Below are 16,047 nucleotides of genomic sequence, written 5' to 3'. Positions count from 1 at the left end.
CACTATGCTACCAGAGCTCCCAAATCAAATAAATCAAAATAAAAATAAGAATTTTTTTCAAGATATATAAATTCATGACTTCTAAGAGGTATATCTCTTTAAAAATGTGGGGCAATCTACTTCCATAGTGATACTGCCTCAGAAACCAAGGAGGGGTCGCTATGCATCGGGTCCGACTCGGCGGCATATAACAACAACAACAAATCATTGCTGATTATTGAGGAAGATATAGCTAGTGATGTCTGAGGTAACTTCCTATTTTTTTAATATAAATTCATGATTTCTAAGAGGCATATCTCTTAAAAATAATACATCATTGCTGATTATTAAGGAAGATATAGCTAGTCATGTCTGAGTACCTTCCTATCCTATATACCACTCTCTTCACTGAACTCAAGCCAATCATTTTGGTAAAAATCATATTACCACCCCTACACTCATTGCAACCCTATGGAAATAGTCCTTACCTGTTCAGTTATGCTTTCCAAAACACAGAAAATATATCCAGAGACAGTGGGCACTTGAAAGTCTACAAGCAGTCAGGGTTAGGTGAGTCATATACCTTTGTGAACAATGATTAATACACAGAGGAAACTGCTCTTCTGAGACAATACAACCTTACAGAATATACATCATCAAGAGAATATGTAGCCCCATACAGAGAAAGAGAAATGGAGAGAGCAGCTATCTCATTCTCAACCCACATTCTTGTTTCCACCTCCAGTTCCGATGAAGACAAGATACACTTCACATTTATAGGGTGCTCCTACATGTGCGATAAATGAATGTATTTTCTTTCCTTGCAAAAAAAAATTCTGATTAGAAAATTTGACTCCTTTTCTGATTCTTCCAATTACATTTTGAAAACTTAACAGTACAAAGTTGGACAAGCAAGTTTTAAATGTCTACTCACAATGCTGTAAATCTTATCATGCAGAGTAGAAAGGAGCCATGGCAACAGCAATGAACTTTACTTATTGGGAGGAATGAGCTTATTACAGAATTTCTTTTCAATTTGTAGAAAAGTCAATCACTTAGACAGAACTAATCTTTGAGTATTTTTTCATATGATTCGAGTTTATCCTTCATAACAAAAATAAACACCATAATCCCCTGAATGAAGGAGAGGGCATTTAATTGTAATTTTTACCACCATATCCAGGCACCCAGTTTCTCTCCACTCCTATCTCCTAGTTTCTCTAATCACACCTTAATCCCCACTCTTCTCGGATTTATGACTTTCTCCCTCTCTAAATAACACTACTCTAATCTACAAAAATGGAAAAGTGAAAAATATCATGCTCTTGAGCCTCTGAGTACTAGTGTTAGCTCTGCCTATCTCACAATCCTGTCACATCTGCCAATTCTACATCTATGTACTCAGAGTAAACTTTGAACTCCATGTAAACCCTTTCAGAATTCTGTTATCACTTCCATTCAGACCTTCCTTCTAGGTATGGCTTAATTCCAACACCATAGATCAATAAAGATGTTGATTTTACCCCCTATAGCCAGAATAGCTCACTCTCACCCCTCCCTTCTGGTTCAGTCTGTTTATCTACCTAGCTTCAATACCCCTACTGCTCCTGAATCTGAAAACTTCCTTAGGTAAAAATCATTGCCTGGTGAGCAAAGAGGAATAGGTAGAAGGATGGGAGATCAGGACCTAAAAAGACTGTAAGTGACTTGGGGACAGGTACTTTGTCTATTTTGTTCATATTGTATCCTCAGAAACTGGCATTAGGAAGTTTTATTGCTGAACAAATGAACTACCAGGAAAGCAGCATAACAAATCGCTTTACCTAGACCAGAGTATTTCCTATTCATTCAGAAGTAAAGCTCCTCAAAAAGACACAGCCTTACTATTTCATTTTGCTTAATCTTACCCAACTACAAACATCACAAGGAACTATCATCATTTGTTTTTTTAAAAAAAAAAAAGAAAAGGAGGAAGAAGACAAGAAGAAAAAGTCATTTCACTAATGAAGATTATTTTAATAATCTCTTCCAAAATGTTATGCTAAGGTTTCTTAAAAATGCCATTTATTTTTTCTGATGTAATCATATTCCTGAAAATTTATGGACATAAAATTTTAACATTAATAAATCATCATAAATATTAATCATAGTTCATCATATATTATAATTTACATCATACAATCATCATTAAAAACAAAAATAAAAACTTACATGTATATAATCATCACAAAAATATGAACTTACATGTTTGGACAAGTTGGGGCTCTTGGAATCAACATCATACCTAAAAGATTAAATATGAAACTCAAATTATTTCCATAAAATACAGCTAGAGAAAAATATCAGTATTTTTCAAAACACATAAATAATGTAAAAATGGAGGAAAAAAATGTAGCAAATTTTGACATTTCTCTTAACCTATGGCCTATTTGCCAATGGGAGCACTAGTGGCATAGTGCCTAAAGCATTTGACTTCTAACCAGAAGACTGGTGGTTCAACCCAACCTGCCACTCCTCGGAAGGAAGATTGAGCAATCTACTTCCATAGAGATACCACCTCGGAAACCCAAAGAGGGGTTGCTATGAGTAGAGTGGACTCGATGGCAGTAGAATTTGGTTGTTTTTTTTTTCTGTTTGTTTGTTTTTTTTTAATATGCCAATGGTAGAAATCAAATTCCCTGAGTTCTATTTCTAAGAACCTAAGCACAATTCAAATATTTTCAGTTATCATTTCTGCTGCTTGATAAGACAAGTTTAATTTTCCTCTTTTCTATGAATCAACAATATCCTAAAACTGTTCAATTGAGTTCAGAAACCTAAAAAAAAAAAAAAAAAAGAAAAAACCTTCTTCCCTTGATACCATTAAAAAAAATAAATAAAACAGGTCCTGGTAACAGGATGTCATTGACGTTGTGTGAGAGAACTCTAAATCTGAGGAGCCTGGCATGACTGAAAATGATTGACCTGGGTCTGAATCAGGGCTCCATTTTCTTTCTTTTTTTTTTTTGAGTTAAACTTTAGCTCATCCTCTTTCTGCCTTCCTAAAACAGAGTCTGTGATTTGGAGTCTTGCAAAATTTTAAATCATCCTCAGCAAATATGGAAAAGGCAAGAATGATATTTGTAAAAAATGTTTACCAGGGTAGTCTTAGGAGAATGCTTGTTCAGCATGCCCCACAAGGAATGTATATGTAGCTATTTCAGAGGCTCACTTGCTGGGTAGGTTCCAGGATGTCTGTCTAAGAAGGTAGATAAATTAACCTTGCAACATTTTAACGTGTAACTCATATGTAATCCCTGGGCCCTGAGATTGTGGTCAGTATCTCCTTCCCTACTTTTCTGTATAAAGGCTCACCTTTCCCTCAGAATGTACTAGAGTATTTAGTTATACTTTGTGGGCTCTGTGTCCCCAGTTCCAGCTGTCTCTATTCCTCAATAAACCACTGCTTTACTCCTAACAGAGTACTGGAATTTTCTTCTAGGACATTTCTGGTTGGGAGATTCAAAGGTACATTACTTGCAGTGATGCCCAAGGACTCAATGACCTGGGCCTTAGTATGAGCAGAGCTGCTTGAGTTCATTGCTCCATGAATTCTCGGGAATCATCATCAGGTTCTTAAAAAAAAAAAATCACAAATTTGAGCTACATTTTCTTTGTGGTGTAGCTCTTCAAGTTCTATTGTTGTTATTTTTAAAGGATTTTAGAGCTCCTTTTTTTATTTGAATTATCTGATCATGTTGTTGTTGTTGTTGTTGTTGTTTGCCGTCGAGTCGGCCCCGACTCATAGCGACCCCTCCTTGGGTTTCCAAGGCAGTATCACTACGGAGGTAGAATTGCCCAACCTTCCTTCCGAGGAGTGGCTGGTGGGTTTGAACCGCCAGCCTTCTGGTGAGTAGTCAAGTGCCTTAGGCACTATGCTACCAGAGCTCCTATCTGATCATAGGTAAGGAATTGCAGAACTTTCTAAGCTGCAATTTCTGTGACTGCAGAACAAGCAATTTAAAAGCCTCTAAGATGCTCATCTTCATTCAAAATACTTCTACAGCAGGATAAGCTGGTTCAGAGTAAGGGCCAGAAGCATTAGGCTGCCCACTGGCTATAAGACAACACTTCTGCACCTCAGGTACATATCAATTTAAGCAAAACACTTTCCAAACCCAAGGCAAACACCCAGTTAGGACCTTGTCTGGCTCTGGGAGACCAACAGCTTTTGTCTTTTAGTTAGCAGACTGTCTTTGAAAATGTGAAAGGCCCTATCTAGGGATAATGAAGAGTACCCTTCTGGGACTCCTCTCCATTACATGGACAAGTACTATGGCTCTGCTACCTGCCTGTACGTAGTTATCTGTGTGGTATGTCCTTACCAAAGACAGTCTGGGAAATACGTGGCCACTTTGGAGTTATTTTGAATTATATAAATTAATTATTCTGCACAATAAAGTAGAAAAGAAAGGCTTCTGGATTAAACAATCTCAATCAATGGGACACCTATTTTAACTCGTACCTAGAAGCTTCTAAGAGACCTTAAGATAGTGGGAAGAGAGCTGTCACACTGTGGGGAATTACAGTCAATGTCATGACACAGAATGTGTATGAACTGCTGTATGGAAAATGCATTTGCTCTGTAAATTTTCACCCAAATCACAATAAAAATTATATTTAAAAAAAAAAAAAAGAATGAGAGAGAGAGACATCAAGATAGCAAAACTGCTTCCCTGAAGGATATGTTGTCTAAGTTGACTTAAAATAAGAAAAAAAAATAAGGAATTTCAACATCAAGTCTCTGCCTCACCTACTTGCACTGCTTCAATACCATGTGCTCCTTTGCCAACCAACTCTCCTTTATACCTTCCTTACCTTCTTCTTTTCATAATACTCTGCCTGAACTTCCTTTTTTTCCCCCTAAAGAACCTGCAGAGAATCTAAAGCTCATTCATAAAATGTCCTTTAAACTACACTCTACAAACTCCAAGATGGGCACCAGGAAAACTCCTAATGATCCTGGTATGTCGTTTGTTCCTTGAACTTTTGCATGGAATTGCATAGTATTGTTAAGGATGCAAAGGCTCTTAAAAATCTGCTACAGTGTTTAAAATCCTTATTGCAGCATACCATCCTGGGTTATCAGTTATATAAATTAGTCCACATGTCAACAGGTCCTGATAAAGTCCAGTTATGGTTAGAACATAGTGATTGGGAAGATCTTAAAAACAGCCATCTTTAAATATGCATAAGACAGCTGTTACCCTGCTTGAGGAAGCCTAAGAAATTGGCAAAATATTGCATGAGGCTGTCCCTAAGGCTTTTCCCCTTATAATATATTGGACTAAAGTTTACTCCTGCATAAAAAATAAAGATGAGAATGTTTACAATTATCAAACTCAGTTATTCCAAAAATTTTCTGATCTTGATTCCTTAGCCCCAGGGGCTCCTGGGGCTTTCAATGCAACTCATATCTGACCTGAAACACAAAGTCTCAGATCTATTATGAAGATACCATCTAGATTGGAAAGCAGCTCCAATTGCTTGAGCTGACTAATTTGGCTTATAAGCTTTCTCAGACCTTGGAGACCAAACAAATCTCCTAGGCAAATAAAGTGAAGGCCTTACAATTACAACTACAATCTCCTAACAAACAGAGTAAATCCAAGCCCTTTGGAGTCACCAAAACCAGTACTTAAAATTATTGCAAGAAGCCCAGATATTAGAAAAAGGACTGCAACAAGTTAACAAAATAATCAAAAGAAGCCATCTAAATAGGAGACCTTTCAACCAGATATAGAATGAAGGTGATGTGGGGACAAAAAAAAAAAAAGGACTTTTCATATGGTGGCACTTAACCCACAAGGAGAAACTACCATGTACATGCAGAGCCTTGCAAAGTTTTAAGTGATACTGGAGCCACTTTATCTGCAATTAATCCCACCTGTTTACAAAAGCCTCTGTCCCAGCGTACAAAATCCTCAAAAATTGTGGGGTTTTGCTAACCAAGAACAAACTTCCGATACACTGCCAACCCCTTACTATCTCTTTAGGTCCCAATGAAGATCTCCATCCCTTTTTATTTAGCCCTGATACTTGTGTTAATTTGTTAGCCCATGATCTTTTTTCCAGATGGGCCTGTCATTTATAATTTTTAGAAAAAAGAGAAATATTGTTGAACTTACCAGACCCCTCAAAAACCACTGATGAGGGATATGGATTAGAACTTACACAAAAGGAAGAAGTCACTTGCTGTTTGCAAGCATTAGTAATGCACAAAGAAAATTTAATGTCATCTAACCCAATTCCCCCTGACCTTTTTTCATCAAGTCTTGAAATCTTACAAGCTACCATGTCTACTGATTTGGGACAAGTTTTATCAGCAGAAAAAAACTAAAATTCAAGTAGATACCTCTAAGCCTTTACCAAGACTCCTTCAATACCCCCCTTAAATGAGAAGCAGAAGAGGACTACACTCTATCATCCAGGGCTTCCTTTCTAAAGGATTAAACTGTCATCTGCATTAGCCCTTGTAACACCCCTGTACTGCTGGTTAAGAAACCAAACAACAGAAGCTGGAAATTTGTTCAGGATTTGAAAGCTATAAACTGCATCATTATTCCTAGATTTCCCATTGTCCCAAGCCTCCATTTATTACTTTCTAATGTTCTCCAAATGCCACCCATTTTAGAGTAGCTGACCTTTGCAGTGCTTTCTTTAATATCCATGTGCACTCAAAAAGCCAGTATTTGTTTATCTTTACTGGGAAAATCAAAAATCTACCCAGACTGTAATGCCTCACCATTTTACTGAATCTCTTATTTATTTTTCTCAAGTCTTACACATTTAACTTTCATCCTTTACAATTTGCAAGCAAGTCTACTTTACTGCAATATGAAGATAATTTACTGATTTTTTTTTTTTTTTTTTTTTTTTGCTGCTCAAAGGACTTGCCTTGAAGATAGTGTAATCTTATCAAAACATTTAGCTACTGGAGGACATAAAGTTTCTAAAAAAAAAACTACAATTGGACCAGCATTCTTGTCAAGTATTGCGGTCACTCAATTTCTGCAGAAGCTACTTCTATTGATCGTTAGTGGAAAGAAGCTATTTTTGCCTTCCCTGTAACCTGAAACAAAAAATAGCTGTGAGGGATCCTAAGACTCTGTGTCTACTCATGAATCTGGATTCCAAATTTTTCTCTTTTAGCCTCAGCCTTTATACAAGCTGTATGCATTTAAAAGTTCTGAGAAAGATTCATCCCAAATTACCTCAAAAGATCAGGAAACTAGTTAAACCAAAGGAAGCTTTAATGAATATATTTGTCTTAAGTTTCCCTAACCATCATCTAGATTATTCTCTATATGTACATGAAATATCTGAAAATGCTTTAAGTGTGCTGAACAAAACTATAGGGGACAAAAGAGGCCTGTGGACTATTACAGTCTGCAAATCAGCACCATGGCTCAAGGATACCCTCTCTGCCTTAGAGCTGTAGCTGCCACTGCCAAATTAGCAGAAACTACTGCTGATATAGGGCTGAGTAGCTGCCTAAATGTTTATGTGCGCATATTATATTTGATTTACTTAATTTTGTTTTAACTCAACATCTATCTACTAGCAGACTCATATCTTACAAAGACCTTGTTCTAGCTGCCTTCAATGAGACTCCATCCTGTAGCCTATTTGAATCCAGTCACCCTTCTGCTCATTGTTGATGAAGATGTCTGACCTTTTCATGACAGTTTAACTTTCATTGAACAATTATTTAATCCTTTGGAAGGATTTAAAGGAAATTCCTTTCACCAACCCTGCTTTAGTCTTGTTTGTAGATGACTCTCATATGAGCATGCATTAGAACATCTACCAAACTCCTTAAAAGTCAGGTTCTCTCTGAAATGAATTCAGCCCAACAAGCTGAAGTGACAGCACTCACTAGAGACTGCAGTATTGCTTTTGGGAAGTCCCTGAATATTTCTAGAGATTCTTTGTATTGTTTGCAATTGTATATGATTTTGGTATGTTATAGAAACAGGATTTCTAACCTCTTTTGGAACTGCCATAAAAAAATAGAACTTCAGTGGCAGTCTTTTTAGATGCTTTGCTGCTCCTTCAAAAATTGTTGTTATAAAAATACAAGCTTATCAGCCAAAGAGATTAACTCAAACCTAAGAAATTAGAAGAAATAATCTTGGTGATATGGCCACTAAACAAGCTGTCCCTCAAATTATCTCAGTTTTCAGGAAAACCAAGGATGGGAACTATCATGATTTATTTATCAATAATGTTAAGCTTCATGAAATAACTTTAGAAAACTTCTAAAATATCAGTAATTTGTGCAAAGTGAGGAAACTGAGAGCTGGAAACTGAAGGCTGCCACCAGATGCCAATGCTAAAACTACAGAATGGACCAAATAAGAAAATAGTCTTACCTATATTTTTGCATGTTCCTGTGATATGAACCCTATCATGGTAACTCTTTCCTGAGATGAGATAAAATTATTAAGATCATTGAAAATATCTGGGGGGACTTTTTTTGAAGCTGCTTTATATGTGACCAATTACTACCCTATTCATCCCCACCACACAATCCTGGAAAACATATTAAAGTCCAACATGGACAATATCCTCTGGGTCCAAGGTCAAGCAAATACACTTTATTCAGCTACCACCCTCTAACAGTTACAATTATATATTAGTTATGATTTGTAGATTGTCACTGTGGTTAGCTTTCCCTTGCCACCATGACACTGAAAACTTTGTAGCCAAGTAAACGCTTGAAAATATTATACTCACCTGGGAGCACCAAATACTCTTTGTAGTGACTGAGGAACCCATTTTGCTGATCAAATTGTTCAAAAATGATGCAAAGTCTTTTCCGTTTACTAAAGGTTGCATTGTCCCTACATCCTCAAACTTCTGGTATAGTGGAAAGGACAAAAGGAATAATCTAATGCCAGCTTGCAAAACTTTAAATTTACCCTGGACTAAAGTCCTCCTTTTAGTCATTTTGAATCTGAAGTCAACACCATTTGGGCCCTTTAAAGTTACTCCTGATGAAATAATTACTGGAAAACCTGGTCCTTCTGTTAGTTAAACACTGAGTCTCACATTTTATACAAGCTGATTTACTGAAATATTGTCAATCCTTCATGCAATACTCAAAGAAATATCTTTGGCAAGTTAAAGAAGCCCTTGATGATCAGAAAACAAACATCCCAGAATTATATAATCTTGCCACTGGAGAATAGGTATATTGGAAAAGACATCAACTAAAGGGCTCATGGCAACTTCCAAGGGTTATTGGAAATGACCCCACTGAGTTCTCCTTACTAACCCCTGTGCAGCAAAACACGAGAGACTTAACCGTGCATCCAACAATCCCACTTCAGATAAGTTAAACTTCCAATCTGGACTTGTCAACACTCTAGTGAATTTAAAACAAAACAAAACAAAACAAAAACTCACTGCCGTCAAGTCAGATCCGACTCAAAGCAACCCCTCCTTGGGTTTCCGAGGCAGTATCACTACAGAAGTAGACTGCCCAATCTTCCTTGAAAGGTGAGTTTGAACCACTAGCCTTCTGGTTAGCAGTCAAATGCCTTAGGCACTACACCACCAGAGCTCCCAGAAAATTAAAGGTAACATTTAAATACTCTTTTGGCCATAAGTAGATGATATCAGTTAGATGGCTGATCTTAAGTTAGTGTAACAAGATAATGCAACAACTTGCTGAAATTTTTGGACTTTGATACATAATTGTACCTATTCTTATGTTAATTTCTTTAATATAGATATGTAGTGCTATTCTGTGTTATAACACCTTATTTTTCCCATGCAAATAACTGGAAGAACTTTATTATAACTGTTATTTTTATGCTATTTGCCTTATCATGTTATTTTTGGCTAGTTTTACTTCATTATGAAGCCCTTCATATGTTTTATTTACTACTTACATTAGTTCTCCTTAATGCCTGGAGAGAAATTGCCTTTGTTAGATTAGCCCAATCAGTAGCTAGTGCAATGATTTGAGTGAGTGCTGGATGTGTCACGCCTCTCCACACTCTGCTGATTTTGTTGTTGTTAGATGCCATCAAGTCAATTCTGACTCATAACTACCCCATGTACAACAGAATGCAACACTGTCTGATTCTGCACCATCCTCACAATCCTTGCTATACAGTAGGCCATCACTGCAGCCAGGGTGTCAATCCACTTGTTGAGAGTCTTCCTCTTTTTCGCTGGCCCTCTACTTTACCAAGCATGATATCCTTCTCTAAGAAATGGTCCCTTCTGACAACATGACCAAAGTAAGTGAGATGAAGTCCAGCCATTCTCATTTCCAGGAAGCATTCTGGCTACACTTCTTCTAGGTCAGATTTGTTCATCCTACTGGCAGTCCATGGAATGTTTAGTATTCTTCGCCAACACCACAATTCAAAGACTCAACTCTTATTTGGTTTTCCTTGTTCATGGTCTAGCTTTCACATGTATATAAGGCTATGGAAAATACCATGGCTTGGGTCAGATACACCTTAAGTCTGAAAAGTGCTATCTTTGCTTATTAACACTTTAAAGAGGTCTTTTGCAGCAGATTTGCCCAGTGCAAAACTAGGTTGAGTCCCTAACTGAGGTAACCCTACAAAACATAACGGGACTAGACTTGCTATTCCTGAGTCAGGGTAGACTATGTGTTGTCTTAGGGGAAAAATGTTGTTTTTATGCTAACAACACCGGAGTAGCCAAAGAAGCACTGGCCCTAGTACGAAAAAGTGTAAAGAAAAGACAAAATAATACAGACTCTAGTAAAGGTTGGTACCAAGATTTATTTAAGTGGTCTCCATAGGCAACAACCCTTATCACCATCCTAATAGGTCCATTATTATTTCTTCTACTCAGCTTCATCATTGGGCCCTGTATACTGAACGCCTTAACCAGGTTCATACAAAATAGGATTGGGGCCATCGAACTCATGGTTCTTAGAACCCAGTACACAACCCTTAACTTCCAGGAAATAGGTGATGAATCAATAATTTGATTCTTAAAAAAAAAAACAGTAGGTGTGGTAGTTACATTGTGTGTCAATTTGGCTAGGCCTGGTTGAGTGGCTGGGCAGCTGGATATAGTATTCCCCATAATGAGACTGGTAATCAACTCCACGGTGTAATCTACTGGGAGCAGCTGAGTAGCTGCATTTGGGATGTGGTCTGCTTCCTGTATATAAGAAGCTTTAAGAATGGTCTCTAGCCTTTGGCACGCTTGGACCCTGCATGTAGCCATGTCGTTGCTCAGCAGCCTGCTATGCTATGTCGACCTTGGGACTTACAGTGGACTTAAGTTAATGGCCTGCCATGTGGATTGGTAACATCGGGACTGTGCCTTTTTACTTGTCAACCTTGAGGCTTCTTAGCCTCAGCAGCCAGAAGCTGTCTGAGTGAAGAAAAGCCTCTAGCTCCAGTGGGCCGGGAGCAGGAGGCAGAGCTGGACTCCAAGGTTGAGGGGCTTTCATCCAGCCCCTAGAGCTTGGCACTTTGAACTTGGACTTAAAGCCTCCAAATTGTAAGAATAAACTCCTGTTTGTTAAGGCCATGCCATTTGTGGTATATTTCTCATCAGAGCGGCACTAGGTAACCAGAACAGTAGGGAATGAAGTAAGTGAAAAAACTGTAACTCTATTCTATAGCATCTCTGAGTGACTCACTTAAACTGTAACTCCATTTTGTAGCCCCTATGAGTGGGCCACTCACCCCCTCCCATCTTAGAAAGTCCCATAAGCAAACCCACACTGCAAAGTAAAATACTTGGAACTAAGATGATTTCAACTGACAGTTTCTCGGTTCTGTAACACCTGCTTGCTCCGTGCTGCAGTCATGCATGCTTTTATCTAACCTAGCAAGCAGCTTCTTGCTTCTGTAACACCTGCCTGCTTCATGCCATAGTTTTCGTGCTGTGGTATTAAGTTTTACAAGCTCAACTAAAGCAAAGCTCGGGGCTGCAGCTGAGGAGAACGCTTTAGTTCCCTGCAGCCCAGCTAGCTAAATAAAGACTCTTCAAAATTTGGGACATTATACTGTTGTTGTTGTTGTTGTTGTTTGCCGTCGAGTCGGCCCCAACTCATAGCGACCCCTCCTTGGGTTTCCGAGGCAGTATCACTACGGAAGTAGGATTGCCCAACCTTCCTTCCGAGGAGTGGCATTATACTAGTCATCATTTATTTGAACCCGTAACACCAGTACTACTCAATACATCTTGACTGCATGTTTGGCCAATTTCAGACTGTAGAAGTTGGTAAAACAATTCAATTTCCTCATCTTTGGCTTTTGAGGTTGGTGCATGAATTTGAACAATGGTAGTATTAACTGGTCTTCCTTGTAGGCATATGGATGTTATCCTATCACTGACAACATTGTACTTCAGGATAGCTCTTGAAATATTCTTTTTGATGATGAACATAATCCCATTCCTCTTCAGTTTGTCATTCCTGGCACAGCAGACCACATGATTGTCTGATTCAAAATGGCCAATACCAGTCTATTTCAGCTCACAATGCCTAGGATATTGATCTTTATGCATTCCATTTCATTTTTTACAACTTCTGATTTTCCTAGATTGATACTTTGTACATTCCATGTTCCTACTATCAACTAATGTTTGCAGCTATTTCTTCCCATTTTGAGTTGTGCCCCCCATCAGTAAATGAAGGTCCTGACAGCTTTACTCCATCCACATCATTAAGGTCAACTCTACTTTGAGGAGGCAGCTCTTCCCCAGTTATATTTCAAGTGCTTTCCAACCTGAGTGGCTCACCTCTGGCACTGTATCAGGCAATGTTTCATTGTTATTCATGAAGTGTTCCAGTAATATATCACACAGTATTTCACTGCTATTCATAAGATTTTCAGTGGCCAATGTTTTTCAGAAGTGGATCTCCCCATCCTTCTTCACAATCTATCTTAGCGTGGAGGCTCCACTGAAACCTGCCTATCATGGGTGACCCTGCTGGACCTTGAAAAACCAATGGCATAGCTTCTAGGTTCACAGCAACACAGAAGCAACCACACAACATTAAACTTATAGACAAATGGTGGTCTGTACCCTCTAGACATCAAAATTCAGGTCCATTAGCATATTCCATATTGAATTATAGTTTTATACCCAATGCTACTGTTAACCTCAACATCACCTTTCAGCAAGCCATATGTGTTAGACTATGGCATCTTACTGGACTGTTAAGCCCAAACTCAGGTACCATGCTTGAATTTAAACCAACCCTGACCAGTCTGTGAAATGCTTCAGAGCTTATTTTGCAAGACGCAGAAACATTCATGCTTGCCAAATGAGCTCTTCACTCAAATATGGAAAATTCCCTAGATACTTCAGGATTTTATCAAGTAAGGCAAAGGAATTACCTGAGTGCCTAAGGAATACCTCATCTCTCCTTTGTGCGAGACTCTTGGACCCTCTCAAGATGGATAGTTATCTGTTTGTAACAACTCTTTAATAAAATTGGTTTGAGCAAGTTAATCAAAACAATCCCTTCTCACACAATTATACCAGAAATAACAAAATCTGGGCTCCTTATAAGGAGCTCTGAAGGCTGGCATTTCCAACTCACCAGCTGCTCCACAGGAAGAAAATGAAGCAATCTACTTCTGTAAAGATTTACAGCCTTGGAAACCCAATGGGAGTTGCTATGAGTCAGAATTAACTCTATGGCAGTGGGTTTGCATTTTGGTTTTGTGTGCTCCTTATGGGTACATGTTTTTATGTGGGAGACTGGATTATCCCACTTAAAAAAAGACCAAATCCAAGTAATGAATGCTACCTTTGAGCAATAATCTGCCTACATGGATATTAAATGATGAGCCAATGTACTTTACACATCCTAGGAGCCCTTTTAAATATTCAATCCTGTGGTGAAAGCACAACTGGACCAGTGATTTGAAAATCTTGGCCTGATACAAGAGGGAACTTATAGAAACTAATCAAAACCCTTTAGCAGTGAAATCTAGGGTTGTGCTAGATAATAGAATTGCTTTTGATTCTAGCATAAGGGGCAGTCTGTGCCATCACTAACAACACTAATAACTCCTGCTGTACTTGGAAACACTGTTCAGGGGAAGTGGAATGAAACATTAGACAGAGCCACCAGAAAGGTACTGGGCTTCAATATCGGACTCTTTTTTTTTTTTTTTTTTTTTTAATATTCTTAGCTAGTTAATTAATGGGACTGATTCTTGTTTACATCCTATATTGCAAACAGGCTTAATTATCATGATTATTATAATATTTATTTTAGGACTACTCAAACATATTATGAAATGTTGCAATCTAATGCCTATAACTAAACTATTAAATCCCTTGCCATGCAAAGAGTTATATACTTTTCAGACACTATACCTGTAGATAAAACTGATTTCACACCTTGAGTTAGCCTTTTCTTCGTGCTAAGTTACTCCTCCAAATTTGGCCTCACTCCCCACATATCACAACCAAAAGTTACAGAAACAGACTATCTAACCATAATGAACAGCCCACTTCACGAGATGGTGCCATCCTGCCACTTATAACCATTCATTTAAGTAGAATAGATAATAGTTAGTATCTAGGATCTCAAAAGCTCAAGGAGGAACCATTCAGAGTTTCAACTAGAATTCTACACAGAAGAAAGTACTCATAATAGTGATCAAAGAATCTCTACGTAGATTCACAATCAATGGGTGTGTTGGGGGGGGGGGGGCTTGTGAGAGCATTATGAAACTGTGGTGCTTCACATGATTGACCTGGGTCTGATCAGAGCTCCATTGCTTTGTTTTGTTTTTTCTGAGTTAAATTTTAACTTACTCTCTTTTCTTCCTTCCTAAAAATGGAGCCTATAGTTTGGAGCCTTGTGAAATTCTTGCACAATTTTAAACCACCCTCAACAAACAATGGAGGAGGCAAGGATGTCATTTGCAAAGAAATGCTTACCACAGTGGTCTTTGGAGAGTGTTTGTGCTGCATACATCAGGAGGAATGTATATGTAGGTATTTCAGAGGACTGATTGCTGTGTTGGTTCCAGGAAGTGTGTTAGAGGGTGAATTAGCTAATCTTGCAACATTTTAAATTGTTACTGCCTTTTAACAACTATACATAATCCCTGGCCCCCATGATTGTAGTCACATACTCCCTTCCCCATTTTTCTATATAAAGGCTCATCTCTCCCTCAGAATGTTGGAGCACTTAGTTTCACTTTGTTGACTCTGGGTCTCCCCATTTTGAGCTTTTATCTATCCCTCAATAAACCTCTGCTTTATTCCTAATAGTGTTGGAATTTTCTTCTACAACAGTGTCCACTGTAATATTTATTAAATACCTTAAATGCTATTATTGGAAAACTGATTAAAGTAATAAGACACTGCTTTTTCCTAACCATAGGACTTGGGAAAACAACATATTTTTCAGAAAAAGAAATGCATTTGTATAGGACTGCTGTATGTTCTGTTTTGATCAGTTAGTACTGAAAATAAATGATTTCTTGGAGATATAGTAGAGTAACATCACTCACTATCACTTTAGTCCTTCAATTTAGAGAGTTGTAGAAGTAGAGAGATCACTGACAGTCAGACCAACTTCAATTTAATAAATTTTTTAATAGGAAAACATATGTACTGGCTCCAGTCTTTCTCCCAAACCACATTCCTTGTGCATACCTTCCTATCAAAAATTAACTACCTTTTTTTTTTTTTTTAAGGTTAACTAAAAGCCTGTCTCATATAATCAGAATTTTTTCTTTTAAAGAAAAAAATCCAAATCAATGAAAAACAGAGATCATTCAGTACATGGGTGCTGGACCGAGGCATACTTACTCCCCAGCAAAGAACGTTTACTACAAACTGGTTTGATAATTGTCTGATGTAAATACCTGCCTCTGAAGAATTACAAATTACTCTGCGGCTTCACATCAGAGAATTCGGATCACAGGCCACAGCTGTAGCCCAGAATTTTAAATCAGCCATATGCCAACATCTACTATAAATCTACAGATGTTACTATAAGAAAAGTATTTATTATTCAAAAACACAAGACAAAAACTTTAAAGAAAG

At 37.8% G+C, this 16,047-nt stretch overlaps 1 protein-coding gene across 1 annotated transcript in view; it reads right to left on the bottom strand.

Annotated features, from left to right (window-relative positions):
- The window catches only part of CPNE8 (copine 8), a 426,365-nt gene that overhangs the window by 297,449 nt on the left and 112,869 nt on the right, over positions 1 to 16,047 (bottom strand). Inside the window, exon 5 of the mRNA XM_007943187.2 lies at positions 2,224 to 2,263. Coding sequence (XP_007941378.1) covers positions 2,224 to 2,263 — 40 coding nt within the window. The remainder of the gene's footprint in view (positions 1 to 2,223; positions 2,264 to 16,047) is intronic.

This window comes from Orycteropus afer, unplaced genomic scaffold (genome assembly GCF_000298275.1).
Source record: "Orycteropus afer afer isolate SDZICR_OR568_19922 unplaced genomic scaffold, OryAfe1.0 scaffold00100, whole genome shotgun sequence".
Lineage (NCBI taxonomy): Eukaryota > Metazoa > Chordata > Mammalia > Tubulidentata > Orycteropodidae > Orycteropus > Orycteropus afer.
This window is presented reverse-complemented; position numbering and strand designations above follow the sequence as displayed.